The sequence below is a fragment of the Rhinoderma darwinii genome, chromosome 8, assembly GCF_050947455.1.
Source record: "Rhinoderma darwinii isolate aRhiDar2 chromosome 8, aRhiDar2.hap1, whole genome shotgun sequence".
NCBI classification, from domain to species: domain Eukaryota; kingdom Metazoa; phylum Chordata; class Amphibia; order Anura; family Rhinodermatidae; genus Rhinoderma; species Rhinoderma darwinii.
Genome location: NC_134694.1, coordinates 115,160,873 through 115,180,206, shown reverse-complemented (window position 1 = coordinate 115,180,206; position 19,334 = coordinate 115,160,873). Strand labels below are relative to the sequence as shown.

Sequence of the window (19,334 nt, the reverse complement as noted above, 5' to 3'; positions counted from 1 at the left end):
CCCAGCTCCTTCTATCTCCCCCACATGCAGCAGAACGCTCAGAATGATTGTTTTGTTTCTAAATATCATGACACAGACGAGTACCTTGAAATACTTTGTGGACAATTAGAGGAATTTAGATTCAGAAATAATAATTGTCCCTTCTCTGTCTGCTGCAATTTTTTGCTTTAAACTTAGTGTCCCAGCAGCAGTTAGGATGTAAGTTTCTTATCACCATTGCTATCACCTGCATAAGTTACTTAAAGTGTTATCCCATCTTATATAGTATCCCTTGTAAGGCCACATTGTGAATATGGCATTGAGTTTTGGGCTCCACATTGTAAAAAGCATATAGGAGAACTGGAGAGGGTTCATAGGCGGGCGACTAGATTATTAAATGGATTGCGAGGTGTCGCTTACAAAAAAGAGCTAGAAAAATTTGGCTTGTTCAGCGTGGAAAAAATATGTCTTAGAGGTGATCTTATTAACATGTATTAAATGGATTGTGTGGTTAATACAGAGAACTAGCACATGAGCTATTCTTTCCAAAGACTCTACAAAGGACCAGGGGACATTCATTAATATAGGAAAGGGTTCTTTGCAGTTAGAGTAGTCAAACTATGGAATGTCCTGCCCCAAGAGGTAGTGATGGCAGATACTATGTCAGCCTTTAAAAAAAGGCTAGATGATTGTTTACTGACAAATGGCATTGAGGGTTATAACTAATCAAGCAACGAATGACGGGTAGTTTGAGAGAAGTTGAACTTGATAGACCTCTGTCTTTTTTTTCAACCTGTGTAACTATGATGGCATACTTCTAAGATATGCCATCACTTTATGATTAAGGGGACATGACCGCTGGAACTCCACCGATTCTGAGGATGAAGGGGCAGACTTGGCTGGGATTGAAATTGTGCAAGGAAAACTTAAAAGCGGACATAGCGCTAAATCAGTTTTGCGGCCTTTATTATCAGGATCGTACGGGGTCGCAAAGGTCAGCCTTCCACCGATCATAAAGTGAGCTCATATCTTTGCGATATACCATGACTTTATAAGATGGGAATAACCCTCTAAAGGACAAACCCAAAAATAGGAGGACATAGATGTGCACTAGGTATTCCCAAGTAAACACTAATAATGCACACCCACAGTGTTAAAGGTGTTGTTTGGATTTCCATGGGCCGTGTCTGATGTTACAGGAGAAAGGAAGGGAGGTAGGATCCAGCGCTTGGTAGCGTTTAAAATGGAAGTATTTTCCAAGTTTAATTGTATTGGATTAAAAAGGAAAGTCCAGTTGTATGGGGTCCTGGGTGTATAAGAAGTGGAGGGGTGGTATCCTCTGGGCCTACGCGTTTCGGACGACTGCCGCGTCCTTAAACTTGACCTACCACAGCCAAGTTTAAGGACGCGGCAGTCGTCCGAAACGCGTAGGCCCAGAGGATACCACCCCTCCACTTCTTATACACCCAGGACCCCATACAACTGGACTTTCCTTTTTAATCCAATACAATTAAACTTGGAAAATACTTCCATTTTAAACGCTACCAAGCGCTGGATCCTACCTCCCTTCCTTTCTCTTGTTTGCTACCCGTGTGCCGACACGAGGATCCGGGCGCTATCTACGACACACCGGAGTGTGTCAGGTGAGCTGGAGGTTATCTCCCCATTTCCATCTGATGTTACAGCTTAGTCAAACCCACTTGACAAGAGACACGCTGTTTCTGGAGAAAATGTAGACTTTTTCCCCCCAAAATCAACCCGTCTATAGTCCAGGAGGTGAACAATAGTTGGAGAATAAAATAAAAAACGTCCAAAATTTTTCACATTTTTTTCACAGATGCCTCACTCATCATCCACTAACTCCTGCCTCCTCTAAGAGCCGCACCCACTAGAAATATAAAAAAAAACATAATAAGATTTCCGAGGTGCCCCCCCCCTGATGCTGCTCACGCCCATGTACGAGGATCTTGTGTCTACCTGCAAAATAGGGAACTCTAAGCTCATAACTGCCCAAGAAAATAAAAAAACTCCTAATTAATGACAAATATTAGTTTGTGGGTCGTCTGATAGATGCAATTAACTGTTTTCTGTAGAATGTAAGTCGCTGCTGTGTCCACAGGAGGAATAGTGAGGAATTTCACACACTCTCGTGCCACCAGCGGCCGCAGCCAGAGAGGGTGAAGGTGTGTGACAGATGGGGGGATACACGGGGGGACGGATCACCAGTCACGGAACATGTGGGATACATAGAAAGATGGCAGACACATGGGAGGAGGGAGGGTATAAGGTGAGGTGAGATGCAGAAAGTGACAGCGAGGGAAGTACCGAGGAGAAGGGAAAGGTAGATGCAGAATTGCTGGAAATTAGGGATGGATATTATGAATTAATGACAAAGGGAAAGTGAGAAGGTGAGAGCGGAGATAAATACAGGAGAAAGTGGGTGAGAGTGGGTGTGCTTAATGAAAGGGAGCTCACATAGGGTCTCACCTCAGACACCCCCTCTCCTCCTCCCCTTAAGCACTGGGCAGCCCTCCTCTCCCCTCCCCAGGCTGTCTGCACATGGTGTAAGTAGAGAGTTTTCAGCAGTAGCTGCAGCCTGTCCTCTGCTCTCCTGTCCTGTCCTGTCCTGCTCCCTTGTACCTCGCTCCTACTGATTCTGCGGCCCTCCTCCTCTCCCCTCCCTTCCCCGTACCTGGGCATCATGCCCCATCCTCAGCCCAGGAGATGCAGGGTCCCCGGGGTGCCCCCTCTCTGCAGCCTGGCGCTGCTTCTCTTCTGGCAGCTGGTGAGGACCCAGGCAGCAGGTAAGACTGGCATTCATCATGCCATTTTGGGGGGCAGACTGTACCGGGGAATATTATCATTAGTGCTGGGGTAAGAACACTTAGGGTAATGCAAGAAATGACAGCAACCACAAAGTTAGTAAAAGTGCCCACTTGGGTTATAAATTGTGCGTTAAAAAAAAAAATCAGTTTATACCCTGGGAGACAAGTATGGGCACTTAGATGACAATTAACGAATTGGGTCCATTGAATTGATTGCATAGTTTGCTAGGAATGTGTCACTGGGTGCCCGTTATTTGGAGGATAATATCTCAAACTGGGGCCAAAAGGGGCTATAAAATACTTTGGAAGTCTAAGCTGGGCTGTCAAAGTCATCAATAATGAGTCAGAGCTGGCGTGACTGGCACAGACTCCCAGACAGACAGACAGACAGACAGACAGGGAGGTGTCCAATATGCACGAAATGTCACTGCGAAAATGTTAAATGTCAAAAATGTAGCCTAAAAAAAAGGTGATAGAAGCGAATGAAGGTTCAGCAAATGAAAAATATAAAATATCAGGTGTTGCCAATTCATGAAGATGCTGATGGTTGTTAGTCCTGAGTCGCCTGTCAGCGGGTACAATGTAGCTCTACCTGTTTGCAGTTAAGCAGGGAGCCCCCAAGTGCAGATGTCATGACCGATCCATTATGGGTGCTCTCATCTCCAATCCATGGAAGACAAAAAGATAAATGTTGAGGATTTTTGTTAAAGTGTTTCCTAGTAGTGAATGAGCAGATTGAGTGTAACCCTTAAATTCATGCACAGATAATAATAGATGTCAATGACGGATGACACTAGAATCAACTCAAAACCAAAGAGAAGCCGCAGGGAACTCCATTACCCCTAATCTTCTCCCGGTCAGCGGAGGTCCACTGGGTATATTTAGGGGTGCTAGCTGGATTATAGGACGAGCATGAACCACCTGCTGTGGCTTTAGAGACACATTCTTTATGGTTTTGGTTTGGGGAGAAATCTGTTATTCTGCCAGTCCTTGCACAATGTGTATTTATCTGCTTCTGTAGCTTCAAATTGTGGGATTTATATTATAGGGGAAACTGCGTCTTATGATTTCCAATGAAAATGTGTGGATAAGTTGTAAGAATGCACAAAAAAATACTGTTATCATGGGGCAATTATTAGTCCTAGGTTGTGTTTCTCTTCATGATTTGGAAGCCTTATTAAAATTTTATATTGTCATATGACCTGAAGTTGCAAGGTGCTGTATGATGTCCGTACTCACATCTGTGTGCTAAATGTGTAGTGACATTGTATTCTGATGACGGTATAATCTGAGGATGCCCGCCACCCCTGCCCTCGCCCCTGACATAGCAGTGCATTGTATCTATGTGTTTGTGTAGGGATGCCTACAGTGTATGTATAGATATGTGAATAGCAGTGTTTGTATAGGGCTGTGTGTGTGGCGTGCAGGAGATGCAGGCACACAGGGAGCCCAGGTAGGGGGATACAGTTTGGGATGTGAGGTATGCCTAGGAGTGCAGCCTTCATACCACCCTCAGTGACACTCATATCTCAAAGCAAGTGGTGCATGTGAGAGGCAGCTCTGCTAGATTTATCATCGTGATGGTATTTGCAGCATATGGTCCTGAAAATGGGGGGGGGGGGGGGGGTTACAGACACCATTTTTCAATAAAGCCGATAGCTCTGGAGGTGGTGGGCGTGGGCAGGAAACAGGTAAACCCCACCTGGATGAAGCCTCAAGCAAAAGACCCCAGAGGGTAAAGGGTTAACCACATTTTATTCTTGATCTCAATATGGAACTTTGATGATTTTTATGATTGTCTAGAATTTGTTACTAGTTTTATAGATAACTTTTCACAACTTTTTGAAACAGTAAAGAGTTTATGTTAAGATTGTCCTGCTATTTTGACACTTAAAGAATTCCTAGCTACAATGAGACAAGTTCTTTAAAGGCCAAATGATTAATTTATTATGTCATATCGAGGGTAAAGAAGAAATAAGATATAATAACCCGCCTGAACTTTTTCCCTGACGTTTCTACCACACAGAGAACAATGAAGATATTTTATTGTTTGACCGGCCAGATTATTTTTTCTGTTCGGTTTGTTTTTAATGAGCTCAGCACTGGCTGATGGAACAAGAACACTTTTATAGCGAGAACAGAATTTTCCATGAAGGCAGAATAAGATTTGAGTTGCACGAATCCATAAAAAGGTGCTGGCGGTGATCTCTGGGAAGGAGACTTTTCATCTGGCTCTGAGATCTGCAGGAATTGAATAAGAGCAGAACCCAAAGTGAAATCTGAATCCCATAACAAACTATAGCAGATTCCCTACATAAAGGTGACAGTCAGCGTGTGGGAGGGAAGCGGATCAGGACAAAGCTGCCATTTAACGGGACACTGTAGACTAGAGTTTGGAGCGGAAATCTACTTGACAACATAGATCTTTATAATAAAGTGATTGAAAATCCCGGACCGGGGACACATGGAGAGCAGGAGACCAGGCAGCAGCAAACAAACTTGTCAACCACTGCTTTACCACTTTAGAAATAATTAGCCTCGGGCCAAATCCAAGATGAGGAAACTTTCTAGGCCAAGGATTAGCATCAGACTAGATGACATTGTAGGACCAGAAGCTGGAAGGACAGAGGTCAGGCCAGGACAGGGATCTGTAGGAACATAGGACTTGTAGAGCGCAGGTGACTGCTCGGTATATACAGGTGGAGGAGCTTCACCTGGTGCTATTCATTCCCATGTTTCAGGTTGTACATCGAGACTATGGGGGTTTCATGAATAAATCTGGAGCGTCAGCGCAGGATTTATGCATATGAATCGTTATTGTTATTAAATGTGCATTACAAATGTGGACACGTTCCGGATAAGGCACTGAGAAGTTGACTTCATCTGATTAGGCAGATTACTATATGGCTTTATCCCACCCCTCCTGTGTGAATGCCGCCCTGTGTCCTCTACCTGTTCTCTCAGTGCCAGGGAAGGCTGAGGTCTGCTGAATAGTTTGGGAGAGGTGTCAGTTATTTCAGTGGAGGACAGCAGGAGAGCTGAGAGCGAGGGATGAAAGCCGAGCTTGTTAGGAGCGAGCACTGAATCTTACAGTAGAGAGCAATGTGTCAATCACCGGGGTCCCAGAGTGGACTAGAGAACAAGCGAGAGAAACGGCATCTAATCCGCTCCTGTTTTCACTGCCGGAAGGTGTATATGATACAGTAGATAGAAACCTAGAATAAAGGGGCCACGGCCCCAGGGCTGGACTTAAGAGTGTGTAGTCACATCGGGCGCATCTCCTGCCATTGCTGGCCCTGATGACCAGGGAAACTGGAACTTAAACCGCGAAAAACCATACTGGGTGCCCAAAACTACAGACAGGCAGATGAACAGAAAGCAGCTTCATAGTTTATGAACCAGCAAATGGGCATTGTTTAGGCAATTGTTATTTTGAACACTTTATACCAATGTTATTTGTACACTGAATGGTTGTATTATTTGGGCACTATATGATATACCCATGGGGGAGGCATCAATAGACGGTACTGCACAAGTCACCATGCAACCTAAGGCCGGCCCTACATGGCCCCTTTGGCAACTTTTTGACAAAGGGGCCCGAAACTGTACTCTATCTGACATTGTAACATTTGAATAGGGCTTTGTTGTTGTTCTTTTTGGCTATTTTTCTGCAGAGTACCCCCCTAACAGGATGGATGGATGGATGGATGCATGGATGGATGGATGGATGGATGCATGGATGGATGGATGGATGGATGGATGGATGCATGGATGGATGGATGGATGGATGGATGCATGGATGGATGGATGGATGGATGGATGCATGGATGGATGGATGGATGCATGGATGGATAGAACATCTTCTTGAATTTAATATTAATATTTGTTATTATTATTATTATTATTATTATTATTATTATTATTATTATTTATAGTGTTTTGCATACATGCCAAGCGACCTGTGCCAACATGTGACCCATTGATTGGAATCATACTACATGAGCCTTAACATGTAAGATCCAACACCCAGGAAAAAGTAAACAATTACAATACTACAATATCTTTATAAAGACTAATACTCTGGTGTCTGGTAAAAGTGACAACTGCTCCTGGCGCCATTTTGTGAAGAGGAAGGGAATCGGTTAGAAGACAGGTCCAGATCACATGGTTACATTTAGAGAGCAAGACCCAATTCTGGAACATGAAGAAGCATTTAGGGGATACTAATAAAAAAAAATAAAAAAAAAATATCATTGCATTATACTTTGAAGGGTATTACATTTAGGTTGGAAAAGTTGTTTTTGCTTTGGCTTCTAAGTGCAATATCTGGTGCCGGAGGTGAGTATGTTCTGTACATGGCGTATATGCCGGGGCAGGGTGAATATACTGGGTATCCGCCTTCATGGTTATACAGTATTTCATCTTTATGTTGCTACAGCTATGCGGTGTAATGCGGAGGTATATATATATATAAATGATCATTAGGGGAACTATAAACATAAATATGGTAAGTTATTGTCAAGGGCTAAGGGCAATAACTTAGGGCACAAGATTAAAAGACAGACCTTAAAGTTTATATAGAATGTTGGAAGAGCTTAAAGGGCCCCTAGCTTTTTGTGCTCACGCTGCCTCCCGGCCACTTACTGATTGCATGGTCAGGAGTTATGGAAACAGCTTAACTCGCTGAACTACGCTGTTTCCGTAAATCATAGAACTGAATAATGGTTACGGAAACTGCGTACCTTGCATGCTGCGCTGCTTCCGTAACTGCCGTTCACTACTATGGGAGTTACAGAAACAGCGTAGTTCAGCGAGTCATGCTGTTTCCATCAATCCCGACCATGAAATCAGGAAGTGGCGGGAGTCAGTGTAGGCACAAAAAGCTAGAACGGAAATTAGTGGGCCCCTTTCTAGAGATGGAGGTGGGACCCCCATCTATCTGACATTTATGACGTATCCTGTGGATATGTCATAAATGTCTCTGGGAAAACCCTTTTAATTCTCTCTATCCAATACAAAAGCCACCAGTAATTGTGAGCCATGACATTTATTAGCTGAGTCCTTCACATGCAATCTAATACACAGTAGGATACGGGTGACAGTGGCCACTTACCTACCGGGTTCCTTGTGCAACTGCATAGGTGGCACTCATAGTATGTCCAGCCCTGGAAGGGTCAGAGGAAGATGTTATAAAAGGCTCTATAGCAACTTGGAACTCAGCCGTGGCCTCACATACATAGACTCACACAGATATACACACACTTATGCCTCATGCACATGATGGTGTGTGCCAGCCGGGTCCCGTCAGTGATACGTGGAAAGATAGTACATGTCCTATCTTTCCTTTGGAATCGCATCAGTTTTCATGGACCCGATTCACCCGCTAAAGTGAACAGGTCCATGAAAACTATCGGGTGCCACTCTGATGCCGTTAAAAACGGCCCAAGTGGCAAATCGGTCGTGTGCAACTGGCATTACACACAAATTACATACACATACTTACACACTGCTTCGTTCACATCTGCGTCGGGACTCCGTTCATGGGTTCTGTTGGAACATTCGGTTCTGTCTGAGCTTTTTTATTCCAATGCTGATGGATCCGGTACAAATGGTTTCCGTTTGTCACCGCTGTGCAAAGGTTCCGTAGTTTTGACGGAATCAATACCGTAGTCGACTGCTCTATTCATTCCATCAAAATGACGGATCCCTTACACAACGGGGACAAACGGAAACCATTTGCACCGGATCCGTCACCATTGAAATCAATGGTGGTGCAAATGGAAACCTATGGTATCCGTTTGTTTCAGTTTGGATTCCGTTTTGGGTTCCCCTGACGGAAAGCTCAGACGTAACCCAAGAACTGAGCCCTGACGCAGATGTGAACAAAGACATAGATACAACAACATATAGAGGTATACATACATCATACACACATATTCACAGACAGATATACAGAGATATTAACGCATACATACAGAGATACAGACACATATTTAATTATCATGATGAACCCGTGCAAGTATCAATGTCACCGTGGTTTACTCAATATAGAAGTAGACATGTGTGACATAATATGCCGCAGTTATAACTGATAGGTTCATAGGTGAAGAATAGGCAATTATAGGGGACAGTATATAAAAGAAGTCATGCAAAATAATATAGAGCAATAAGAAGAAGGGACCTTTGTAATATTGGAATCTGCTGGACATTCCTAGCATTAATGCTTATACTGTAATAATTGCTGAAGTCGGAGCACATGATGTCTATGTTTTCATTTCACTTTATGACAGATTGTTGGTAACTTGATAGATTTCTCTGCTCTTTGAATTAATGACGAGAGAGATCTGCAATGTGAAACGTCACTTAGGAAATTGCTGTGGGTGTGATCCGGGCTCAGAACGTTCCTTTCACACAAAGCATAATGTGGAGATTATACTCCGTGTGTTGGCTCTCCTACAGAAATAGCAATTAGGGATGAAATGCAAGATGCCCGACCCTCGCCCTGCTATACTAATCCCAAATACACAGCCCACAGAGCTAACTTCTATACCCCCCATGTGCTATATAGCCATATATTGTGCTATTAATACAAATACTATACATTTTCATAGGTCTATAGGTATTTAGATTCTTAATAAATCTGTATTATCCATATGATCGGAGACCACCCAGTGATGTCATCTCTGGGTGGCCCAGGATTATGTAATCTATAAGTGACTGGTTAGAAGAGCTTGGCCTGCCAATATCAAGACCGATTGGGGACAAATAGAGATCTGCGTTACTGTTACTTTTAGATGACTATTAAATATACTATTGTAATTCTTTGCATTTCTTGTCTGTATTGAACTTTACTTTTGCATCTTCTCTAAAGATAAGTAGTCTCATTTATGGCTAATTGAAAATTTTTACCATAAGGACTTTATTCATGATAATAATATCAGCCCATTTATTGGAAGGCACACAATATTCATGGTAGGCCAGGACCTAAGGCGACAAGTTCAGGTGATCACTATGTAGCAGGTCAGTGTACCCAGTACTAGTATCTCAGCTAGATTACTGGAATATAATAACGTAATATCTAAGATTCTCATCAACACTTGTCTTTCCCTTACAATGGTTTCCTCCATTCAGTCCTTGGTTATAGAAAAGCCATCATGGCCCTCTTGGCTAGTGACATGTCCCTATTTTCCAGTTGACCAATAGATCTTCATTAACAAATTTTCCATCTGGAGTCCATCTTGTTGTTAACACCCACCTTGTATGTTATGTTATTGCTGCTTGGTGGAGTTTACATATTCATCGGATATCATTCAAGTGTTTGGTGCTAACCTTGGACATGCACAATAAATAGTCAATATTTCTTATGATGAACCAGAAATGTCCCTGCTTGACCAACCTAAATGTTGGGAGGCTGGTAAGGACTGGGCGCGTCCTGGGCTTCTGGACTATAAAGTTCAGGGCCACGCACCACCAACCCTCATGATACAGCAGAGCTGAATTTATTGATCGTGTTGATATGTAGGCGCAGTTGGGATGAATGCCGGAGCATTATGTGATGGGGCTATAACCGTGGTAGTAAGAATGTCAGGAAGGGCATAGAAAAAGCGTTCAATGGGACACAAAATGTAAAAGTTCCCATTGATCTTTCACATTTCTGTGTTTCTAGCATGACCCCGACTTCTCATAAGCTCGAGGGAGAGAATCTCAAAAAAAAATCATATTGAAAATATAAAGTTTTGCATTGTTATAAAAAATATTTGCCACTTTGTGCATTTTTTTGTCACCTGTTTATGAGGCGTGGATCCACCATTATTCTAATTGTGGACTGATGCTTCATTGTGCCAGGACTGCCATATCCTAATATGAGGATGGACTCAATGCAAGAATAACCGGCAAATGTCCCGCTCGTCGTTCTGTCACGTCTGTGATTTCTGCCTGCGCTGGCCGGTTTACCAGGCAATCATGTCTATCCTGAAATAATACCTGAGATCCTGAGCTACCAGATAAAATAGTTGGCGAGCTGTCAGTGGAAAGGTATTCGCTGGTCACAGAGAAGACTGAATACGTCAAATAGCAATTCACATGAGCTCCGTGCCCCATAACCGCACACCTTAAAACCATATGGATCTCATTCCACAGACACACACGGCTACTGTTTTCCTTTGCATTTTCCACTCTCTGGTATTCGACTGTGTCTGGCCCCGTAGACTGATGTTTCAGGAAAGGATTTCTAAATTAGTGACAGGAATGCGGCACTTAACAATGCAAGATTTACAAGCGAATCATTATGAGTGTTTGGGGTCCCTCTGCATCCCCACCCAGGGTCCCCTGAAATGGCCCCTTTGAAATGGAAATATATTGAATTTTCTTAGCCTAAGTTGCTGTGAGTGCTGAGGGCATCCTCTGTCTGAGCCCAGGGAAGGATTTTCACAGAGAGCCCATTGTGTGAATGGATGCACAGAGCTCCTGTTTATAGAGCAGCTTCACTTTGGGAGAAGCTGGGGGGCTAAACGGAGCAAGGGAAGGGAGGTAAATATTTGGTTTGGTTTTAGAAAGTATGTGTCACAAGAAGATCGTTTTCAGAATCTCTTCTCTGCCTTTCAATGATGCATTCACCAGGCAGATCCGCTAATACTCACACTATATATGGCCAAATTACACATTTTTAAGCAAAGTCATTTTATTTCTTTGAACTTCATATTTTTGGAGTTATGTGATTAAAAAAGATCTAAAAATGTTTCTTCATTTCCCATTGTTTATATATGACCAACAACTTCCATAGCACTTTGCACAGATTAGAATCCTTCACATCCCCGGGGGGCACATATACACCCTAGGGTTAATTTAATCAAAAGCGAATTAACTTTTTAGCATTGGTGGACTAACCAATCAGGAATTAGAGCAATGCCGGGAGGTCCTTAGCCAGAGAAGGGCCTTAAAGTTGGCCATACACATTAGACAGCAGTCTACTCAAGTCCCTCAGAAACAGACTCGGTAAGTTTTTTAGAACGTAGGTGATTAGTTTTCTGGCAGAGGCCTATCTACCGCGGCAACAAAGGATCGAGCATGTTGAAATCTCCCGTTGAGGGACAGTCGGTAGACCCCCATATATAGTATATGGTTTGCCATTCCTCAGGTTCAGCCCACTTTTATCTAATGTGTCACTCATTTAGAAATCTTATGACTATGACCAGCTTTAGTCGGATGCCGCACTCATTAACGTTTTCATGGAGAACCTGAAGAGCAAAAAGCGGGTGAAAAACGATATAAATGCTGTTCAACCCTCTTAACAATGGTGGCTGTGGCTGGTGACTTTATCAATGCGGAGGGTGACATTCACTTTTGTCAAATTTGTGAGGTCTCTTCTTCCACAGGACATTTATAGCAGCTAATAATAAAGATATTGCTGGGAGAATCTGCAGTCGGGAACAGGTTTATTAGGGGAACCGCCCTATGTTCCTTTTGTCACAATAGCCTCGTGATGAGTCCAAAATCATATTATCACAATGATCGTCACCAGGATACGACCTTCTTGATTTTATTTAGTCTTCGCCGCTTCATTTCACCAAGCGACGGATCATTGTGAGGGCCATTTGTGGGTGATAAAAATAATACTCATAATGCAATTCAGCCTGTGGACAACCCTGTGTTTGATTGCTGAGACCCGTGGACCTACCATCCATCTAACCCCATGACTTCAGTTCATTATGACTTTGCTGTATCAATGTTTTTGGATTTCCAAGCCATAAAAAATACAACTAATGCTGTATGGAGAATGTTTTCTTTACAATAAATCTCATTTTTTTCTGATTACTTAGATACACATCGCAGCACAAAACCTACGGTTGGGTGATGTAGGCCACATGGTCACTCACACATATGGGTCTTCAGTATTTCGCATATTAATCAGGTGGTTTAGATTGGGACATGTTGTAATAGAAATGCTTGCAGTGATTGTCCAGCTCATGATCAATATTCTACCTCTCATTAATATCGTGTATCCATAAATTGTAATTTTGTGCTTTCTTCAGAACCCGTCTTATCCTCTTACCTATTTCCTCTATACTAAACTTGTCTGATCTTCTATTGTAGAATCCAGCAACTCCTCTGTAGTAAACCTCCTCTTTAAACAATGCCCATACTGTCCTCTGTTCTGTCTCCTCCTTGAAACCTTGTTTACTCTAGAACCTGGGTTATCCTCTGCCTGTCCTGCCTGTTCTATTCCCTATCCTAAACCTATGCTGTCCTCTTCCTTCACTTTATCATCTACTCTAGTACTCTACTTGTTTTCTGCGGTAAACCCATTTTATTCTGAATCCTAAGATTGTCCTTCCTTTCATCCTTAACTTTTCTTCCCCACAACTCAACTGATTCTCCACAGTAAGTTCCTCCCAAGCCCATCTTGCTATCTGTTCAAAACTTGTCCTATTCTTCACCATATCCCATGCAGTAAACCTGTTAAATGCTCTACCCTATCATCTTCCTGTTCTCCTTCCTAAACTTGTCTTAACTTTTACTATGAAAGTCAACTAATTCTTCACAGTGAGTACTTTCTATCCACTACCCTAAACCAATCCCAACTTTGTCTTATGCTTTAGTCTAGATCCTGGTTTATGTTGTGCAGTAATCCATCCTGCTCTATTCCAAACCTATTCTTTCCTAAACCTGTCTTATCCTCTTATATAGAACCCAACCGATATTCTTGCATAAACCTGCTCTCTAAATGTGCCCTGTCCTCCATAATAGACTAGTCTTATCTTCTCCCCGGAACTAAACGGATTCTCCTCTTTCATTCCTTACCTTAAGCTCATCCTGTCCTTTGTCCTAACCTTGTCTATTCTGCTCTAGAACCTGGCTTATCCCCTGCACTAAACCTGTTCAATTCTTTTCCCTAAAACTCATCTTGTCCTCCTTCCTAAATGTCTTTTGCTCTACCCTAAAACCGGACTTATCCTCTGAAAAAGTCTTATTTCTGTATCCTCAGACTGCAGCTTCTGTGTCCTCATCGTTTGTTTTGAAATTTTCTGATGGAATTGTGGAAACGGTAGCAAGCCAAATGTAGAGGAGGACTTAATCCATCCCAACCCTAAGAATTTGGCAGATAAACCTTCGTGGAACCATCCATGTCTGGCAAAATGAGCAGGAGTATGGGCAGAAGTGAGGAAATTTATACATAGTTTGTACTGTTGCTACAGCACTTGTATGTACTTTTCTCACTTCTTGGCATTTCAATTTTTTATTAAAAGGATTAAGACGCTCAAATTAATAGGACCCAGAGCTAAATCCCCAGGGTATAAAGTATCTGTATAGTTAGTATCAGTAGTAGAGCTGGTGCTATGTGTATGGGTATGTTCACATCGGAATCTGCCACGGGTTCTGCTGCAAAATTCCCACCTCCAATTCATTTCAATGGGAGTTGGAAACTTCTTTCTCCCGCTAGTTGAGTTTTTCAGCTAGCGGGAAAAAGAAGCGTCCTGCTCCATCTTCTGGCGGATTCCACCCGAACTTCCCATTGAAGTCAATGGGGGGGGGGAGAAATCTTGCTGCCGACGGCAAGAATAGTTTTGCGGCGGGACCCGCCATGCAAAATCTGCCATGTGAACATGGCCTAAAGGTGTCCGCACAGAAAGATACTGCTACTCTACCACCCATGGCACTGTGGGCTGATGGTTGGATCATGTCCAGTTATATGGTGAGATGTTGGATGCGCTCATATATGTAGCTTTTCTAGATTGCATTTCTAATGTCGCTTAATAATGATTTCATTCTGATTATCAATATATCATCTCAAATTCAACAATAGAATATATACAGTATGGCCACTATAAGTCTAGGACTATACAATAACTTATGTCGGGGACACTGCATTCTGTCATAGCCAGCGATCTTTATGTGCTGTTCTCTTGCTACAACACCCTGCAATGTCACCCCCAAATAACGTGTCTCAATGTCGTCCTCATTGGTAGTAATTTAGCTTTGACTCATACTGTTCCTTTAAGTCGTGCTATTTTCTTAGTGAAGAATGTCTCAGGGCAGAAAGTGTTACTGCATCTCACTCTTGGGACCTTTCCATCTGTTTAAAGTTTTCTCTCAATGTATAAAGTGATTTTCCAGGAGTGGTTATTTGTGCAGCCAGTGAAGGGCTGTGATGGACGTGTGTATATATTATGTGCGCTGTATATGTATTACTGGAGTCACCTAAGCTGCAACCTCTTCAGTGTCTCTATTTTTCTCATCCTGTGTATTTGAAGTGCAGAAGTCACAGCGGGGATGTGTGTTTGTGTATAGTCTGTGCAGTCAGTCAGTGTCCACTTGTGTCTTCTCAGATTCTTTCTGTGCTATGTGCGTCTATTGTCATCCAGTCAATGTGAAGTTTACAAGTGGTGCCCTGGTCACTGGTAATTCACTATTTAGAATCTCTAAAGGCTTCCTTTGCACTGGCATATAATGCTGCTGCTCATTGTGTGATTTGCGTCAAGGTGCTCCATGGTAAAAATATAATTATAATAACTGTCTGCCTTATATGAAATCTGTATATGTCTCTCGTCGTACAAGAATATAACTACTATAATACTGCCCCCTATATACAAGAATATAACTACTATAATACTGCCCCTTATATACAAGAATATAACTACTATAATACTGCCCCCTATATACAAGAATCTAACGACTATAATACTGCCTCTATATACAAGAATATAACTACTATAATACTGCCCCCTATATACAAGAATATAACTACTATAATACTGCCCTCTATATACAAGAATATAACTACTATAATACTGCCCCCTATATACAAAAATATAACTACTATAATACTGCCCCCTATATACAAGAATATAACTACTATAATACTGCCCTATATACAAAAATATAACTACTATAATACTGCTCCTATATACAAGAATATAACTACTATAATACTGCCTCCTATATACAAGAATATAACTACTATAATACTGCCTCCTATATACAAGAATATAACTACTATAATACTGCCCCTATATACAAGAATATAACTACTATAATACTGCCTCTATATACAAGAATATAACTACTATAATACTGCCCCTATATACAAGAATAGAACTACTATAATACTGCTCCTATATACAAGAATATAACTACTATAATACTGCCCCCTATATACAAGAATATAACTACTATAATACTGCCCCCTATATACAAGAATATAACTACTATAATACTGCCCCTATATACAAGAATATAACTACTATAATACTGCTCCTATATACAAAAATATAACTACTATAATACTGCCCCTATATACAAGAATATAACTACTATAATACTGCCCCTATATACAAGAATATAACTACTATAATACTGCCCCCTATATATAAGAATATAACTACTATAATACTGACCCCTATATACAAGAATATAACTACTATAATACTGCTCCTATATACAAGAATATAACTACTATAATACTGCCTCCTATATACAAGAATATAACTACTATAATACTGCCTCCTATATACAAGAATATAACGACTATAATACTGCCCCTATATACAAGAATATAACTACTATAATACTGCTCCTATATACAAGAATATAACTACTATAATACTGCCTCCTATATACAAGAATATAACTACTATAATACTGCCTCTATATACAAGAATATAACTACTATAATACTGCCCCTATATACAAGAATAGAACTACTATAATACTGCTCCTATATACAAGAATATAACTACTATAATACTGCCCCCTATATACAAGAATATAAATACTATAATACTGCCCCCTATATACAAGAATATAACTACTATAATACTGCCCCTATATACAAGAATATAACTACTATAATACTGCTCCTATATACAAGAATATAACTACTATAATACTGCCCCTATATACAAGAATATAACTACTATAATACTGCTCCTATATACAAGAATATAACTACTATAATACTGCCCCTATATACAAGAATATAACTACTATAATACTGCCCCTATATACAAGAATATAACTACTATAATACTGCTCCTATATACAAGAATATAACACTATAATACTGCCCCTATAAACAAAGGTATATTTCTAATAATAGAACAGTTTGTAAAATTTCTGACATTGCACGGATCAGTTCAGTTCTTTGCAGTCCACTTTTAGCACTATCTGTATAGATAACAGGACATACTAGTAACCCCACATTTATTGCGTTGCTTTATTTGTATATCAGATGTGAATGTTCCTCTTCTCTCCTTCTCTTTACCGTTCTGTGTCTGGGTTTTACTCCCCCGCTGCTTCCTAATAACTACTGTCTTGCTGCGCCCAGCACATCCTAGAATAATATTGCTCCTCTCCTTGTTCCAAATGAGAACCAAATGCCAGCAGCAACTTCATTCCCCAAGTTTTCCGTCTTTCATACAAACCCAGACAGGCTCCGGCCCTCCGCTGAGCACACAATGTCCCACTGACATGCAATATCCCCTGTAAACCACAGCAGGTGTCATAAGGAATAGACAAGGACTGACTGCGACCATCTAGAGAGCTCTGTAATGTTAGTCCTGTATACAGCCGTATATGTTCTGTGGATTATAGGGTAACGGCAGGGGAAGTTATTCACTACACAGCCCCCTTATAATCAATGAGCTGTCCGAGTAATGTACGGGCCTGCCGGATCCACCAGAGAAAGGGAACCTCATTGTAGCCACTCTCCCCACTCATAGATAAGAGTCTCAACCAGGGGACTCCCTTAATTAAATCCAAATTCCCTAATAGGTTATATGAAAATGGGTTTTCTAGACCAAACAACCACTTAACTGAGTTTTTGGGGGTTATCTGTAAAGATTTTAAGGACCTCAACTTGGAAGGCTACATTTGGCCTTTGCGCTGTCAGTTCAACCTTGTAGTAGTAGCATGTTTTTTTATTTTTCTCTCATCCATCATCTCTACTAGTACTTAACCACGATAAGTCTCTAAAGTTCCTCTTACACCGGCCAAGACAGCTCGTTTGCTCCTGTCACACGGAGCTATGGATGGGGACAAGCAGGCGTTATTTCAAACGCTCGTCCCCATACATTGGTATTATGTCGGCAGCGCGTCTCCCTGTTTACACACGTGCTGCCGACAACGATAATATTTTCGTTTTTTAAAACAACACGATCAGCAAACGCTCGTTCATCTGCTGATCGCTGCCCTGTTTACACAGGCAATTATCGGCATCGAGCGTTCAATCAACGCTTGTCTGCCCGATAATCGCCCAGTGTAAAAGGGCCTTAAGTCCCTATACAACAAACCATCACATATTATCAAGGCTTAGGCTGGGGCTAGACATAGACTTTTAATTTGTAGTGAGCAATAAATTGCTGTCCATAGGAATACATTAGGCTGGGGCTACACACATCATACTACAAAAATTTGCTGTGATAAATCATGTGTTGCCCTAATCAAATGCATTCCTATGGACAGCGATTTATCGCTTACTACAAAAAAAAAAGCCCTGCCCCAACCTTAACTTTCATTATTAAAAGGTTATACACAGTAGTAGACGGAGTGGAGTAACACAAGACTTCAGGATCAGACTACAAAGGGGGTTTGTTTTTAGTCTGTAACCATGGAAACACGTAGGCTTGCATAGTAGCTGTATACTACACATAAAACAATATTTTAATCAAGACTGTTTGTTTGTAAAGTTGGATCATTTTTTTTTTCATTATAAGATCAATAAAAATGGTTGCCAAAGTGCATATGAAGGTATAAACGAACATTGCCATTCTGTAGTGCCGGTGTTGCCTTATACTTTTATGATATCTGTGACCAGAAGACTTTATGACGGACGCCTGGGGAGGTTACCCGTGATTGTTTGTTTCCTGGTGGATGATCATTGAGCTGTTTTTTTTCTTCATACACGTTTACATACCATTTATCAGATGAAGCAGTGTTTCTGTTTTTGTTCATGATGGTTTTGCAATTTTTTGTTTCCATACTGTTTATATGGGTATTTGAACAGCAGTTAATGCTTAAAGGGCACCTCCACTTTTATAAAGAATGTAAGCTTAGTAGTACTTACATGTTTCCAGTGATTGTTCAGCGCTCTTCAGCACAGGCCACCAATGGTCTTATCAGGTTCTTTGCAGAAACTTCAATCTTTCCACAAACATTTTTCTCGGCCGTGGTAGTTGGCAAAATCAATATTCACTCTAAATACAGACCTAAATAGGTATATCTGTATCCACATTGGGAGACATTCACTTGCGTACCAGGGGGCAACTTGAAAACTACGCACCTCAGAAAAAGTACTGGTGGTGGTGTCTTGGTAAATATTGTATTCATGACCACCGTTATGTATTTTAATGCAATACAGTTTATGCTACCTGAGAAGAAAGCAGATATGGGGGAGGATAAGATTAAAGAGCTCTAGTAGCTAATTTTTCCGTTAGCTAATAGATGAGAGTACTGAACAGGTTCAGTCCTCCCATACTACCATAGGACATATTAAAAAAATGATATTCCAAACCAGATGACCCCTTTAACTGACAA

At 41.3% G+C, this 19,334-nt stretch overlaps 1 protein-coding gene across 1 annotated transcript in view; it reads left to right on the top strand.

Annotated features, from left to right (window-relative positions):
• The first annotated feature begins 2,610 nt into the window (after positions 1-2,610).
• The window catches only part of COL11A2 (collagen type XI alpha 2 chain), a 116,310-nt gene continuing 99,586 nt past the window's right edge, over positions 2,611-19,334 (top strand). Inside the window, exon 1 of the mRNA XM_075836511.1 lies at positions 2,611-2,783. Within this exon, the coding sequence (XP_075692626.1) occupies positions 2,681-2,783 (103 nt within the window). The 5' untranslated portion in view covers positions 2,611-2,680. The remainder of the gene's footprint in view (positions 2,784-19,334) is intronic.